This window comes from Pezoporus occidentalis, unplaced genomic scaffold (genome assembly GCF_034315485.1).
Source record: "Pezoporus occidentalis ecotype Australia unplaced genomic scaffold, CSIRO_AGI_Poc_V1 ctg78, whole genome shotgun sequence".
Classification (NCBI taxonomy): Eukaryota; Metazoa; Chordata; class Aves; order Psittaciformes; family Psittacidae; genus Pezoporus; species Pezoporus occidentalis.
Window position 1 is genome coordinate 2,255,626 of NW_026916137.1, and position 15,324 is coordinate 2,270,949.

Consider the following 15,324-nt stretch of genomic DNA (forward strand, 5'->3'; position numbering starts at 1 on the left):
TGTTGGACTTGAGTGCAAATCGAAACACCTAAGTACCGATTAATCAGTAAAGAAAGGTTTTGCCTGACACTGCTGACCACTGCTACCTCCCTCCCACCCTGCTACCCATCTTACTTAAGCTTTGTTCTGAGATGGCAACCTCTGTGCCGTGGACAGCAGCAAATCTCCTAGTTAGAACATGAAATTGGAGACGAATTGATGTTGATGTGCCCTGTCTGCAGCAAGCACAAAGGCTCAACGACCACTAAAATGTCCCTTTAGTTAGATGAATTTAGGTTTACCATACCCATGAAGGCACATGCAACATGCCTGTCCTACATGCTCAGGCTGCTGCCAACTCATGCAGTCGTGTAACAGGGCAGAGTAAGAGATCATGCTTCTTTCCACGGAGATCGGTGCACTGACATTAAAACAGAGGCAACATGACTGAGCCAATTACGGTTTTAACAAGTAAAAAATGGTGTGTTACTACAGGCAACTGTGATGAGATATTCTTCTTGCCATTAGAGACAGCAGGGCCAAACAAAAATCTTTGTTGCATTCTGCTTTTAAGGTATCTTAAGCACAGGAGTAACTGACTCCTGTGGCTTGGTAAAAAGCAAAGAGGGGTTTCATGTATAGAGAGTAATCTCTGCTGGCTCCAAGGCCCTCGGGAGCAGGAAGAACAAAGCTTGCATGTGATGCAATGGAAACTCCTGATACTAACTGGAGAGGGAGGTGATGTAAGTGATCTACAGCTATGCCTTGTCAGGGCAATGGCATGCCAGCCTCACAGCCCACTCCATGCATCTTGGGGTCGACATGTAGGGACTAGACCCCCCACATCTTGATTTCTGAGCACTGCTGGCAACAAGACACATGCAGGCCATCATTCTTCAAGTGCTTTTTAAAGGTCTTTACAATACTGATCTTACAAAGCCCAAGAGCCACTTTCACATGCTGGCCTCGATCATCCACAGCTAGGTTTCCAGCACAAAACTGTTACGCATTTGTAAAATGCAAGAGTCTTTCTTCCCCTCCCCCGAACAGCAATAATAAAAAAAACTTAGCCAAGTACTGCAGTGTTGAGATCAACAAGAGTGCTCTTTTGGGCTCCAGCCCAATAATTTAGAGCTTCAGGTAATTTCATTTCTCCAGCCATAAATAAAAAGCTATATAAATAAAAAACTGATGCCTTTTTCAGAACAGCTTTTTTTTTTTTTTTCCCCTGTTTAAATGATTAAAATTGGAGCTACAAAAGATAGGGGCTAATAAAACAGCCTAATGTCATGTAACTCTCAAATATGCTTCAGGGAACCAGGGAAGGTACCGGGGGTGTAATAGCAAAGCTGATTATGTAGGGATAAGGTATCATGTCTGCTTCAAAGAACCCCTACAGAGAAAGGCAAGACTAAGAAATAGAGCAACACCTTTCCCTCTGGTTCTATATAATGGGGAAAAAGCATCTTTAAAAGGCTATGGGAGGAGGGGAGGTGAAGACTGCAACAGGAATCTCTATTTCTCTCTTTTTACATTAAAATTTCTGTTTGTTCTAGGCAAGCCTGTGGAGACCGAATGAAATTTATGTCTTCGGTGATGATGTGAACTGAAAGCTAGAGAGCACAGGGAAGGTAATTTTTTAGACATCAATCTGTGCAGGCCAGAACCAAAGCAAGACTATTTGAATTCCTATTTGTTTGCAATTAGCGAAGTCTGTACGGGATTTTAAAACCACATTATCAATAGATATCTTTAAATGGAACAGGAGTTTTCAATGTTTTTAATAAATTAACTGAAGGTAGGATAAATCCACATGTGAAAATAAACAATGTGAATTAAAACAGAATTAATCCTATTCGGAACAACGTAACTGATTACCCACAATTTTAGTTTTATTGACAGATCAGTCCTTAGCTTGTGCAACTCTCTTTGTTGAGAACCATTTAATGTCAATGCTGAATTAATGCTTTACATGGTTGACTATGGCAGTCAGTATTTGTGCCCCCTTGGTTTGTCATCTTAATGCATCTCTTAAACATTCAAAATTTTTCATCAGGATAAAAGGTGAGCCATGCTTGACATTTTTGTTATTTCTAAGTTTAAAACCTAGCAATTATATATATACACATGTTTGATGTGGGAGAGACAAATAGCACATACATATAGTTTTAACTCCTTCTCACAGATGACCTGTAAAGAATAGGGATCAATTTGTACCTAAATACATATGCAACAAACAATTCTCTGTTTCTCCTCCCAAGGTTGTCTTGCCCTTGAAAAAAAGAAAGAAAACAAAAAAGAGGTGGCCGATGTCCAGTATTTACTTGCTTAGCTTTAGAGCAGGTACTGGTTTGCTCCATAATTAGTAGGTATGGAGCCAGAGGAAGGGAAGATACAGTCCTGGGTAAAAAAAACAAAACACTTAAGGTTTCTAAAATTTAGATTATACAACTAGGTTGGTTTAATAATGCTGTTACAGTAACAAGGCTGAAATTTTCAACAATTCCTCTCCACCAGCAATTGCCAGGAACTTCTGCCAAGCAGAAAATAAGTTTAAACCTCAGTGTACCCATAAAACACTAAATAACCCCAGCAAACATTTTTAGGACTGGTGAGTAATTTGCAATGCCAGACTAACCCCTTTTTACCCAAAGGTTTATTCAAAGGGCCTGAAGGGACCGAGTAACTGCCACCCTTTTAGTCTGGCCTCAGATTCTGCAATAAATAACAAGCAACATGATGAGCAGTGAAAATAAAATAATAAATGTGTATATATATATATATAGTATTTGAATGTTTCCATCTCTGAAGAATGAGAAAGAAAATTTACCATGTAACCGTAAAGGGAGAAATCAAAAGCAGACGGTTCTCCTGGGTGTGGCCAGAACACAGAAATTAAACAGAAAAAAAAAAAAAAAAAAACAAAAAAGAAAATAAAGTAAAATAAAATAAAAAAAAGAAAATAAAACCAAAGGAAACTAAATAGAGCCCCTTGAAATCCATGCATTGTTAACCCTTCTTTTGTCACAGTTTTGACCAGTCACCCCAGCAGCAGCGTCTTTGCCTTGTACCACTGGAGCACGCAGCCAGCAACCGGCCTTGCCATTATCTGCTGCTGTGATTGGTTTTAACCAAGTTCTTTCTTTTCTGTTTTTTGTTTTTTTTTGGGGTGGGTTTTCTTTTTTTTTTTGTTTGTTTGTTTATAATGGAAATAAGGAGAGAAAAAACACTTTTAGGAGCCTGAAAAAATGGCCAAGGAGACAGCAGTTTAGGCTATCCGTTTCCAAGGCATATGGAAAGAGTAGGAGGGTGTCAGCTATAATCCACCTGAGATGAGCAGGACTGAATACACCGACAGAAACACAGCATGAAATTCAGAAGCACATTACTGAAGTTACACACAAATGAAGTTACACTTCAAATTGGTGAGGGAATCGGTGTACACCAAGCTGCCACCATTCAGCAGCTCTTCCACCTCCTCCCTTGCCTCTGTGCCACACTTTGAGTGCATTCAGGTGCATACACATAAAGCACCCATCTGAGTACCTGTGCAATCTGGTGAACCAGATGCAAGGATTAATCAGGCTAAAACCCCCAAAAATGTACCTTCAAAATTAAACCCTGCAGGGCTGGATCCTTTTTTTTTAAGCTGGATCATTTCCCTGGTTCTGCTTGTTATGTTGCTGCACTGCCAAGCCCTCCTGCAAAACCGAGAAGGGGGCAGAGGCCAGGAGTGAACAGCAGGAGTCTGGCCAGTAGCTGCGCAGAGGGAGCTTGGGGCTTCAGAGGAGCTCCAGCCACCTTGGGCCAGGGGCTTCCACCCAGGTCAGGGGCTTCACAGCCCTGTATTGTTCCCAGCTGTGCGCTCGTCTTCTTCCTTCCATCAAACGTGGATCTTACTGCATGGTCTGCGAGTTCAACTAGCTAAGCTGGCAGAAGACAAGCTCCTTTCTCTCTCTCTTACTGCTGCGCCAGTTTTGGCTAATTTAGAGCCCTCAATTCAACTCCCTGCACAGTAAACAAGCACTACTGGGAAGGCACTCCCACGGGAGCAGTAAATCAGTTTATACTATCAAGCCATCAACTTCAGCCTTGATTATTCAAGTTTAAATAAAACAGTTCAGTGTATGGACTAATTTAACTTGTTAGTTTAGTATCACAGAGTTGAAGGCATAAAACTGTACTTCACTGAGCTAGGATAAAGGGACACAGGTCAGGTCTCTTTCACTCTACTGGCATTATAAAGGGATTTGGTGACCTGAGAAAGCAACACTGGTCACTGGTACTTAATTTCTTAAGCCTCTTTGCGTTAATAACGCTATTTGTATTTCTGGTTCAACTCACGACATCTGGACAAAAATTATAAAAATAGAATTAAAATTAAAACAAGACCTCTAATTCTTTTTATGTAACAAGGGGTGGTATCTTTTTCACTCAGTGGAAACTTGTGGCTCAACTCAAAGCACCTAATCCATTCGAAGAAGAAATAAACAGACACGCAAGCATACAGTCTTTTCAGCACAGTTATCAAACCCTAAATTCATACTCTCAACCTACAGTTAACTGCAAATGTAAAAAACAACCCAAACCCTAAGTGTTTCCACATTGCTTTGTGCACAAGATTTTAGTTAGTACCTCTTTACTTAGAGAACTCAACTCAGCCATAGATGCAATTTCTTGGTGAAGACACAATGTAAACTATTATGCGACCCATTTCTTAATTAAATCTGAAGTGCTTCTATGATTCTATCACGTCAGTCGTTTGCAAAAAACTTGGGATATCTGGGACTCCCAAGTGGAAGGCAGTGCATAAACTTACACTATCCTGAAACCACGAGCTTGCAGTCTGCACTGACATGAACTCCTACTGCTCCCTATTCTGCCAAGATTTTGCTGTGTGCTTACGCACTCTTGGTCTCTGAATGTCATTGAGGGCACATCTTGGCATACCACATGGTACACAGCTGATGAGCAAAGAGCTTGGATTCTCTTCCCCTGCAGCTTTATGAATGCCACAGGGTACTTGATATGCAGGCAGACTGCATTAATTCTGAAAATATGTCCACTTGTTCGGTTCAGCACAACAGTGCCAAAATATGCATCTAGAGGATGCACCTCCACTAACAAAAGGAGCAGGAATCCTCTCTCTGTACTTCTTCTGGAGGTGTTTTATTCACGGTCCAGTGAAGTGCATGGTAAGCTGCAACCATGAGCAGAATGCTATTTAAAGGCATTTATATGGGTCAGAACTAGAAATGTAACGGTAAACAGGATAAAAGAAGCAAACAGCTAGTTTCCTGGAAGCAAGCAAAAAACCTGAACACATCAAGGGAAGACTGATGTCATTCTATTAAACAAGAACAAACCAAAATGAAACTGAAGGGATGTTTAAAGTTTGTATCTTGTTTGTTATATGTAGCAAATGGGTATCAGTGTGATGTCTACCAGGGACCACATAATCCTACTAAAACACATTGAATACAGGCAGAAATGAAGTTAGGAAACAAGGATCTGCACTCCTTTGAGAGGAGAATCAGCAAAACTAATTTTTTAACTGTCTCCTACTCTGATGCAATACAAAAAGTCAACAAATAACATTTCCTAAGCCAAATGCAAGAACCTGAGACGTGAGGAGGCTGTGATGGACACATGCTGCTCTCTCTTTGGTCACCAAACTTCCTAAACACACAGAAACCCCAAGGACACAGCCAGTTTGATATCGTTCCCCCAGGCTGTCGAAGAACACTGCCTGCTCATCTCAGGTGGATTCAAAAGGAAGGATGCAACCCACACACTTCCTCCAGTCCCTCCTACCAACCAGCACTGGAGCGATCCCAGCAGTGTTCTGCCAAATCTCGGCAGGGACAAAGCGCTGCTCAAACCCATTGTACACTGGGTGGGGGCAAACCCAGGGCAGTTTGGGATTTACCACTGTACCTTTTACATAGTTACAAAACATAATACACAAAACTCTACAACCCTTAGGAACCCAGGGAAGGGAAGGGAGCATTGAGAACACAGCACAAGGCAGGCAGCAGGAGCATCTGCTTTCGGATTCCCAAGAGAGAGGAGGAGAAGAAGAGAGAGAGGTTTCATATCATTAGATTAGAAGGGAAACCACAGGGCAGGAAAATGCATTCAGATTTTTATTTTATTTCCCTAAGGTGGAGGAAGAACCCAAGAGTGAGTGAGTGGCCTCCAGAAAGATCCATTTCCTTTGCTTCACCATCAGATCAAACTATTGCTTTTCCATTATTATGTGAATACCAGGTGCTTCGTGCAGCTACACCCCACTCAAACACTGGGGCCTCCCATTTTCATGCTAAGCAGGAATAATCTTGCATTCTTTTTAAAACAGGAATTATTTTGGGTAAAGAAGGATGCAAAGACACCACAAAATTATTATTTGGGTGCTTCTTCATTCTGTTCAGATTCTGCCCCATTCCTCATAGTGGCTATCAGTTTTACAACTGCTTTCTGCTGTAAGATGACAAAAAAAGCAGTGGAAAACTGCATGGTCAAGGACTGGAAGAACATCTCTTTGGATCACTTTCTTTTTTCATGTATTTATTAAGGGTCCAGGATAAAATTCATCAAGGAACTCTTCAGCAGTAACTTTTGTTTTAGCTGAAAACCAGAAGCCTTGGGCTGTAACAACTGCACAAGGTATTTCATAAGTCATAAATTGTCTTCACAGAAAGCCTCCGACGTCAATGTTGCCTAGAAGGGAAAGGGCAGCTGTGGGCGTTTTAATACAGGGTTGTATGGATGGAAAAGAGGGAGTGAAGTTCATGTGCAGAGAGGGAAATACTGCTCTGGAAAGCACAGGCAGTGGGGGACGAAGGATAGAGCTCACCACTTTGCCAGGCCAGTTATTTTTGTTCTTTCTTTTGCAATTACATCCAAACAAGCAGGGATTTGACAGAGGCCAGAGGCTATTCCCAAAGCCAAATAGAAATGACTAAAATCAAGACTAATTCACAGATAGGTCTGGCCTATAAATATCATAAGAACAGCCAAGAGCAGAATAAATATTTACAAACTCAGCATAGCTGTTTGGGTAAAGCCTATAGATTTGTATTCACAGAGGGACATAGAACTCTCTAGCTAAGCCATGCAGACATTGACTTGTTCAGACTATCTAATTAAAAAGAAAAAAAAAAAAGCAAACCCACAACAAAAAACACCCACCAAAACCATGGTATTAAGCACAAACAAAGGATGGGGAAAGGGCTAAGGCTCATCCCTTTTCTATACACAACTGCTTTCTGGTTTCCAGCTAATATAGACACTGAAGAATTTCAGAATGCATCTTGGGCAACGTGGGTGGAAATTTGCGGAGGGCTCTGAACATGAACATACCTCAGGTTGTATGTTGAAGCAAAGAGGCCACCTTAAGACTGTGAACCTCAAATCCAAGCGAAAGACATAGACTCTAAACCAAAACTGCTTAGATGAATTGCAACTTCAAAATCTCTTGTGTGCATGCACACATGTGCACACACGTGTGTGGGGGGAGGAAGGAAATTTTGTTTTAATTGAAAATGGGAATCTTAGCATTGATTAAGTCAAGCAGAGTATAGACATGCACTGTGCAAGCTTCCCCCATAGAGCTTTGGCAATGCACCTTGCTCCTGACCTGCAAAACTCCCTGCTATTCCAGTGCTGAACCTCCTGGGCAGAGAGAGAATCACATCAATTTGTCATTGTGGTGATACTGGTTATGTGAGGAGAACCAATTGCCAATTAGGACAAAGATCACTGACTCTCTCTGCAGCTGACCTGAGCAACATTTGAAATCTCATCTCCAGAGAAATAAACTATTACCATTAACTCTCAACAAAGCATCCCTCTTAACACATCTGTAAGATGAAAATAGATGTGTGAGCGCAAATTCAGGGGGAAGAGGTCCACACTGGGCAGGGCAAGTGGACTGAGAATGCTTGTATTAAGCATCAAATATCTCAAACACGAAAGGTCAGTATCTCAGAAGTGCCAACTAAGTCTGCAAAATAGAGTAAATAAAATCCTTTCGCATATGAGATATGACGCTTTTTCTATAGAAGTATTTTAATGCAAAAGAAATATGGTTTGAGGGTTAGGGGCCTTAGGCTTTGTTCTTACAGTCTCCCATCACTCAAAGCTGTTTTACCTTGTTCTGCCTTCCCCACAGGGTACCCATGCTAGTGCAATGGGAATGGGCTGGTACGAAGGCTTAAGTGACTAACTCCCTGTTTGTTCAAAAGGCTGGGGAATCTGATCCCACATTATGGACAGGAGTGTCTAGGAGCATTTGTACATGCTGCCCAGAAATGACCATGCTCAGAGTCTGGAGTCAGAGGGAACAGGAGACAGTCCCCAAAATAGCTTTTCCCTTCCCCCATCACACTAATTCCTGCTGATCTCTACAGAGGATATTCTCTAGGCAATGAACTGCCTTTTACTCTGCAATCAAAACAAGAGAAGCGGGTACAAAAACAGGACTTACCTTCGAGCCACGCTCATTAAAGATTATCTCTACATCAAGGATTTTGCCGAATTGCTGCAGAGAGACAAGGGGGGGGGGGGAGAAGAAAATATTTACTTTTGGCAGTCCATTTTTCCTACCTTTTGGGGGCTGGCTGAGCGCAAGAAGGGAGCTGAGAATATTTCCATTTCTATCATACAGGCAAAGGCATAAAAATCTCAGTGACATGACCCAGTTCTCTTGGGTTAGGACATGAGGATCCTCTTGGTCACAGACCCCAGGTTTTCTCACAGAAGTCTACAGGAAGAAAAACAATCTCCAGAAGCGTTTTAGGGATTTAAGGTTGCTTTTCTTTCCTCCCTTTTAATCTAAACAATTCTTTCTTCCCTCATTCTATTTCATCTAAGACATGGTTATACGATTTCATCTCAGACATCTAACAACATTTCCCAAATGCAATTCAGCATTTCATCTTCCTCCTGAAGTGGCTATCACAAAAAGAAATTTGTTTCTCTGGAGGGGATAGTCACATAAGACACCCAAGCTCAGGGATTCCAAACTCTAAATCTCCTTTCCTCCCACCTTCCCTTTATTTCCCAAAACTCCAAGCCTTCACAACGATTAATGACAGATTCAGAAACCATGAAAATGGCCGTCTCCCAACAGTTTGCTCTTCAAAAAAGGATCATCAAATTTCAACTTGTGACATACAGCAGGCTGTTGATAACCTATGCAAATTTCTCATATACGATAAGATTTTGACCTCTATTCTCAGCCTGGAGACCCTGGGGAAAGCAGGACCCCGCTACTCTGTTCCCACACTGGCTCCAAAGAGCTTTCTACGCAGCACAGAGCAAAAATGGGAAACAAGAGCTACGAGCTAGAAAGGAGATTATCACACTCTGTGGAACCATACATGGATCATATCCTTCTACTTGGATCATATGTAAGTATTTTTATTGAACTGGCCAAATTCAGAACAGCAGCCTATCGCTAAAGGTATTACCAATACTGTGTTTCCAAAAACTGGAGGTCTTCTCTCCGGAAACACAGGTCTAAGGTCTCATTTGCAGTAAAATATATATAGAGTGGTCTTCACTCTAGAGATGCATATTGCACTCAAGACAAATGCCGTATCTGAGCATCTTTCCTACCCCATTATTTATGGAAGCTTCCATCAACATGGGTTTGATATTGCTGCTTGCAGAAGATTTACAGGTGGTAGCAAATGAAGGAAGGGTCAAAAGAAGAAAGGATGGTTTCAGGTTAGGAAAGACGATGACCACAGGCTCTGCACACTGGGACACTACTCTCTGCCATGGTGCTCTTAATATTGTATTTGCCTTTTTTTTTTTTTTTTAAATTAACATTTCCTTGTGGAGCCAAATAGGTATAATGCTCATTCTGTGGGTACCCTGCTTGAAGAAAGACTTGTGGCCAGATTTGCAAATATGGGACATTTACAACAGTGAGCCACGAAGACTGAGGAGAAGTTCTGAATATGTAAAGCAATAAAAAGCTATTAAGTCCCTTGAAGAAGCACTCCACAACTGCCTGTAAGCAAGCAAAATACTTGCAGCAATTTTAGCTATAGTCTGTGTCTGCTTCCATTTCCCATCCTTAAGAAGGAGATAGTTGTATTCTTTTACAAATGTTGGTTCACAGATGCTGTTTTTATTGTTCTATTGTTTAAGGACAATACTGGATCTTCTATTCATCCCAAGAACAATTGAGTTCACAATATCCTACGTTACACAAAGTTTGAATAATGCTAATGTAAACACGCATCTTCCTTGAAACCTCAACATCTCAATAGCTTAGGCTTGATCCATGCTGGATCCTCTTTTGACCACTGCTGTGCCAATCATAGCTAAAATACGTTTTCTATTTCTATCCCATGCTTGATGTGGGCTTCTCTATAAAGGAGATTAGCTGTTGATTGCTTTTTGTTGTCTTTGTTGCATATGACTTGGGCACTGCCATGAAAGAAATCAATCATGATTGCTTTCTTGGTAGACTATTTCAGTGTCGGTACACGAGAGGGGCTGAACCAATTTAACAGCCCCCAGCTGCTGCAGGGCTGCCCCTACTCCCTTGTCTGGTCTCACCAGCTTCCTGAAGCTGGTCCCTGTTTTCATTCTCACCTGCAGGTAAACTGACAGAGCTCACCAATCCTGCAAAAACCTAGCTCAACAAAAGGAATAAATATTAAGTTTTTGATGATTTACTGCTCTGAAGTGCCTCAAAGGGTCAGGCAAGCATTAAGGCTTTGGGAAACACAAGGGAATGGAAAGCAGCACATGCTGCTCAAGAGCAGGATCTGGCCCTGGCCAGATCAGTTCGGCTACCTAGCCTTGCCACACACACTGAAAAGCTGGGCTCTCTATAAATGCAAATGCCAGAATTATTTTCAGAATCTTCAAAGCCTAAGAAAAAAAACAAACTTAAAAAAAAAAAAAAAATCACCATTTTCTACCTCATTAGAATCATCTTGAAAGAGAACAAACTGTGCAGCTTCTGGTGCACAATTATGCCATGCCATCTTCCCCTTTCTCCACACCCAGCTGGGCCTGGATCCTCGGGTACTGTTGCCAGCGCTGCCTGCCAGCCCCGTTGGGCTCAGCACACTGCACAGGGCTCCCACACCAACAGGAAATCCTTGTCTTGTGCGTTTCATGGCTTGTGGCTGACAAAAAGCTGGTGGTAATGCTGAACACAAGTGGTCTGACCTAGCTTCACGAGAGGTGGCAGGGCTGCCTCCCTGCCCTGCAGATGATGGAGGTACACAATCTCCTAGATGACAGAATTAAGATCACCAAATCCTAAGGCTGCAGCAAGCACAGGCTTGATGTCTACTGCAATGGGCTACATCCACCCGTGCAAGCAGCCCCAGTCTCTTTTCTACGTAGGAGCTGAGGGTGTTTGAGGAGGCAGGAGGGAAGGACCTGCTTGGGAGAGAAGAAGCAGAGACAACAGGAGCTAACTGCTGAACTGAGGTTTGCTGGGGAGGGGTTTCCTGCTCTATGAAATTCCCTGGAAGAAAGTAGCATGGCTATGAAGCAGAAGGACATGCACTGGACTCTTCAAGACTGCTGCAGTCATTGTCACAGCTGCTCTGACAGCTCCTAACACCAAGGCTCTCGTCACTGCTGCTGCAATGGCTACAGCAGGTCCAGCCCTGGAGGCACTTTTGCTTGGGTAGCATGCCAGACTTTTCCTGAAGAATGAAAGCAGGGAAAAAAAAGAACTAGTCCATTTTAACAGTTTGTATCTCCTTCAAAGCTGAATCTAATTTAGTGGAACATAAAAAGGCACTTTGTTCTCTGATGTTGCTTGGCCTACCAAATGTCAACAGCCTACTGCAAACAATGGAAGTTTTAAGAGCTCCTTAGTGAAAGGTCGCAATTTTTGTATGGAAAATGCTAGGCCATTTAAATACAAGGGTCAACACCAAATGCCCCCATAGTAATTTTTAAAGATTGTGCATACAGGCATGTTTGTATTTTCTAGCAGACAGAGGGGCTATCCAAATAAAACAAAACCCATACTTAGGTCATCCATGAGCACTAACCCTCTAATCTCTAACCTTGAATACATGAATCACTTTGCTCACAGACTTGATTTGTTCACTCAATGATCACCAAGAACTTCTATTTCCAATCCTGCACGGCAGCCAAGGAAAAAAAAATCCTTGGCAGAGTTCATAGCCTCTGAAGAAGGCATTGCAGGACTACACATTTCAGATGCTCCCCTCCGAGACTTAAAAAGCTTCACAGTCACACACAGTAGTGTGACCAAGAAACCAGCATCCCCCATCACACGTCAAGTCATGCAAGAAGCCTCCTCCATGAACTGCTCATGCACATGCCATACGATGGATTGATAGACACACACACTTCCAGTCATGCCATGGCATAGCTACTGCAGCTTATTTTAACTTAGAGCTCCACTCCCTGGAGTGACCTTGTACAAGCTCCTACTTATTTTTCTGTAAAGCAGGTAAATGAGAATCATCTCCTCTATAACAGTAGCAGGGGCTGTGGGAAATAACAGCCTTAAGAGGCATAAAGATATTAACAGACATCAGCTATGACCAGAACGCAATTTTCTTGCTTGAACATTATGTATCTTATCACAGATGCAAGGGAATGGTACAAAGAAAGGTATACACATGCTGTGTGCTTCTCTCCACCCAGATGCCATGAAGGCAGCAGATTTTTCCTGCAGAGGCCATAACTCCATTACATATACTAAATTTAAGAGATCTGGCACCAGAAAGCTTTTGCCTTCCAAAACACTGACAGTTTGGTAGGGCCTCTCCTGTATACTCTGTTCCAGCTGGCCCTGCCTCCTCTCCCTGTCTAGATCTTTCAAAATCAGCTCCAATACATACCAGACAAATAACTTAACCCTAAAGATGATAACAAGAGGGAATATAAGACAAATTCTCTAGAAATTACAGAACAACAAAAGTAGTGGTGAGACACCATTAATGACCTCACATCCCTCCAAGTGAGCTCTGTACTCACACCAACTTTGCACTGGCCCTACAAAATTCACTTAAAGATGAGTGCAGTGAACTATCTAAACCTTGAAGACGCCAAACAGATCCTTCTCAAAGATGGTCAAAAAAGCCTTTTCAGGTCCTCAGACTTAAGCAAGAGCATTTCATATGCAGGATAGGTCCATGCTGCAGAGAGCATCCTTACCCTAGCTCCCAGCTCCACAGGATATACTTTCAGCTCAGAACATCTGTCACATAGTACCATGTATTAGTCAGTGCTTAATTATGGCAGCATGGGGTCTGCCAGAGCTATGCTGCTATGAGTACATGAACTTTCTCACCTAAAGCTGAGGTGGGCCAACCCACCTACAGCCAACCCTCTTCAGCCAAGTTACACCAGTATGCTTTGCTGACAGGAAGATGGAAACACTGAGGATTTATAAACCAAAGCACTACCATAGTTTACCAACTGAACAGACAGTAAACAAGCACCACCAAGCCCTTATTAGGGTTGACCTGTTGCCCAACAAAACACATTTTCTACAAAACCAGGCTTTAACAAGAAGCCACACAAACAGCAAAGATTTCTAATAGGATTTACAGACTGCAGCCATCCCAGCAAATAAAGTGACAAGGAACGTAGTTTCTCAGTCATTTGTTATGCTCTGACTCACAAATAAAAGATTTTCACACAGAACAGTGAGATGGGGGTGAACAGTACCACCGGGTACTGTCCAGAGATCTTAACAGCAGGCCAGCTTCCAGGTCTACCCTTCCAGCTCCTTCCTGCCTTACACCATTCCCAGAGGTATGACTGCACTGTAACCTGGCACTGCTGCAATGGAAAAGCTACTCGAACCCATGCTCACAAAAGCAACATACACTCAAAACTCAATTTGAGAGGACTCAGACTGAATCCATAGAAAACTGGGTTATAAAAAGACAACTCCAGGTAATTTTACCCAGATCTTTTATGCAAGTAAATCCATCAGCTACAGCACAGCATCATTTCCCAAATGACATTCAGCCCTGTTTCACTGCAGACTCATATGAAAACCTAAACAAATCTCAGTTAAATGTATGATCCATTCATCGCTGCCTTCCACCAGATGGCCACTCCAGTTTCTATGTCCTGTGGCATAAGCACACAGCTTTTGCAGAGCAAAACAGACAGCATAGTAGCTGCAGCAAGCACCCCTATGCAGAAGTACTGTGGTCCCCAGCATAGCTGTGCAAAACAGGATGCTCAAGCAGCACTGAGCACACAAGTCCTTTGCAAAAGGCAATTCCAGAAATGGGCCTGGTAAAAGACATCAGTATGAACAGCATTGCTTCTTCAAACTCTAACCAATTTCAGCAGGAACAAAATCCTGTCCTGTGATAGGGCTGTACCTCTCTCACTGCAGGAAGAGCCTGGAAACAAGAACCATCACAAAGAAGCCACCTTGTGTCAGAATGGTTGTTATCCAGTACTGAAACATAGGACTTGTTATGTGTGATGGGTGGCCAGAACTATTTGGAGATAAATAACCCTAAAATACATCTTGATATCCAGAAGACAGAAATTTCCTCCTTCAGGTGTCCAATCCACTCAGAAACCAGAGTCCCTTTCATCTACCTTCCTACTACTGTACTTCAGGCCTCACGGCATCAACACCTTCAGATCACAGCCTCTTGGTCTAGCCTATTATTTACCTACTTAACACCTAACAAGTAATTTTCTACCACTGCTAATGCCTGTGTATCATGAATTACTTGTGCATTCAAATTTATTTACTGGCAAATGCAGACTTAAAATTCTACCAAAATCTTGGTGAGAAAGAGCTCTAATCCTGCTTGTCATCACTTTAGCCTCAAACTCCAGGCTTATGGAGGTGTTCTGCACTCTTGACACCAGAATGAAGTTGCATGAGATATCATATCCACTAAGATATTTTAGGAAGCGCAAAGTGCCAAAATGTTTCCCCAGAGGCTGAGACCTAAAGTCTACAAGAGCTTCCAAAAATATCTGAGCTCAGAGCTGTGTTGCTTGGGTCATACAAAGCAGTGGTCAACACAAGCATACACCATAAAGAAATTTGCAGAAGAGATATGAACTATGCTTGGAGAACAAAAGGATAATAACATCACCTCCTTTAAAATCCAGTGTTAAAAATAAAAAAAGACACTACCATTCTGTCACCTTTATTAAGTTATTAATAACTTCATTAATAGAAAGTTATCAAATGTGACAGAATGGTCATCTTAATATAAAACAGCTATGCATTATTACTGATGTAGGTGGTAACACACAAAGACCATTTATCAACTTGGGCTGATGATGTTCTCCAGCAGAAATAGTTAACAGCCTGCAAGTAGTAGCCATGGAGTGAGC

At 42.1% G+C, this 15,324-nt stretch overlaps 1 protein-coding gene across 35 annotated transcripts in view; it reads right to left on the reverse strand.

Moving 5' to 3' along the window:
• RBFOX2 (RNA binding fox-1 homolog 2) overlaps nucleotides 1-15,324 on the reverse strand; it is a 166,434-nt gene that overhangs the window by 22,639 nt on the left and 128,471 nt on the right. For all 35 annotated transcript variants that reach the window (XR_009961550.1, XR_009961552.1, XR_009961557.1 and 32 more), the window contains one exon: nucleotides 8,468-8,521. Coding sequence is in view for 26 of the 35 variants with exons in the window: in XM_062602642.1 (XP_062458626.1) it covers nucleotides 8,468-8,521 (54 nt within the window). In the remaining 9 variants the exon portion in view is untranslated. The remainder of the gene's footprint in view (nucleotides 1-8,467; nucleotides 8,522-15,324) is intronic.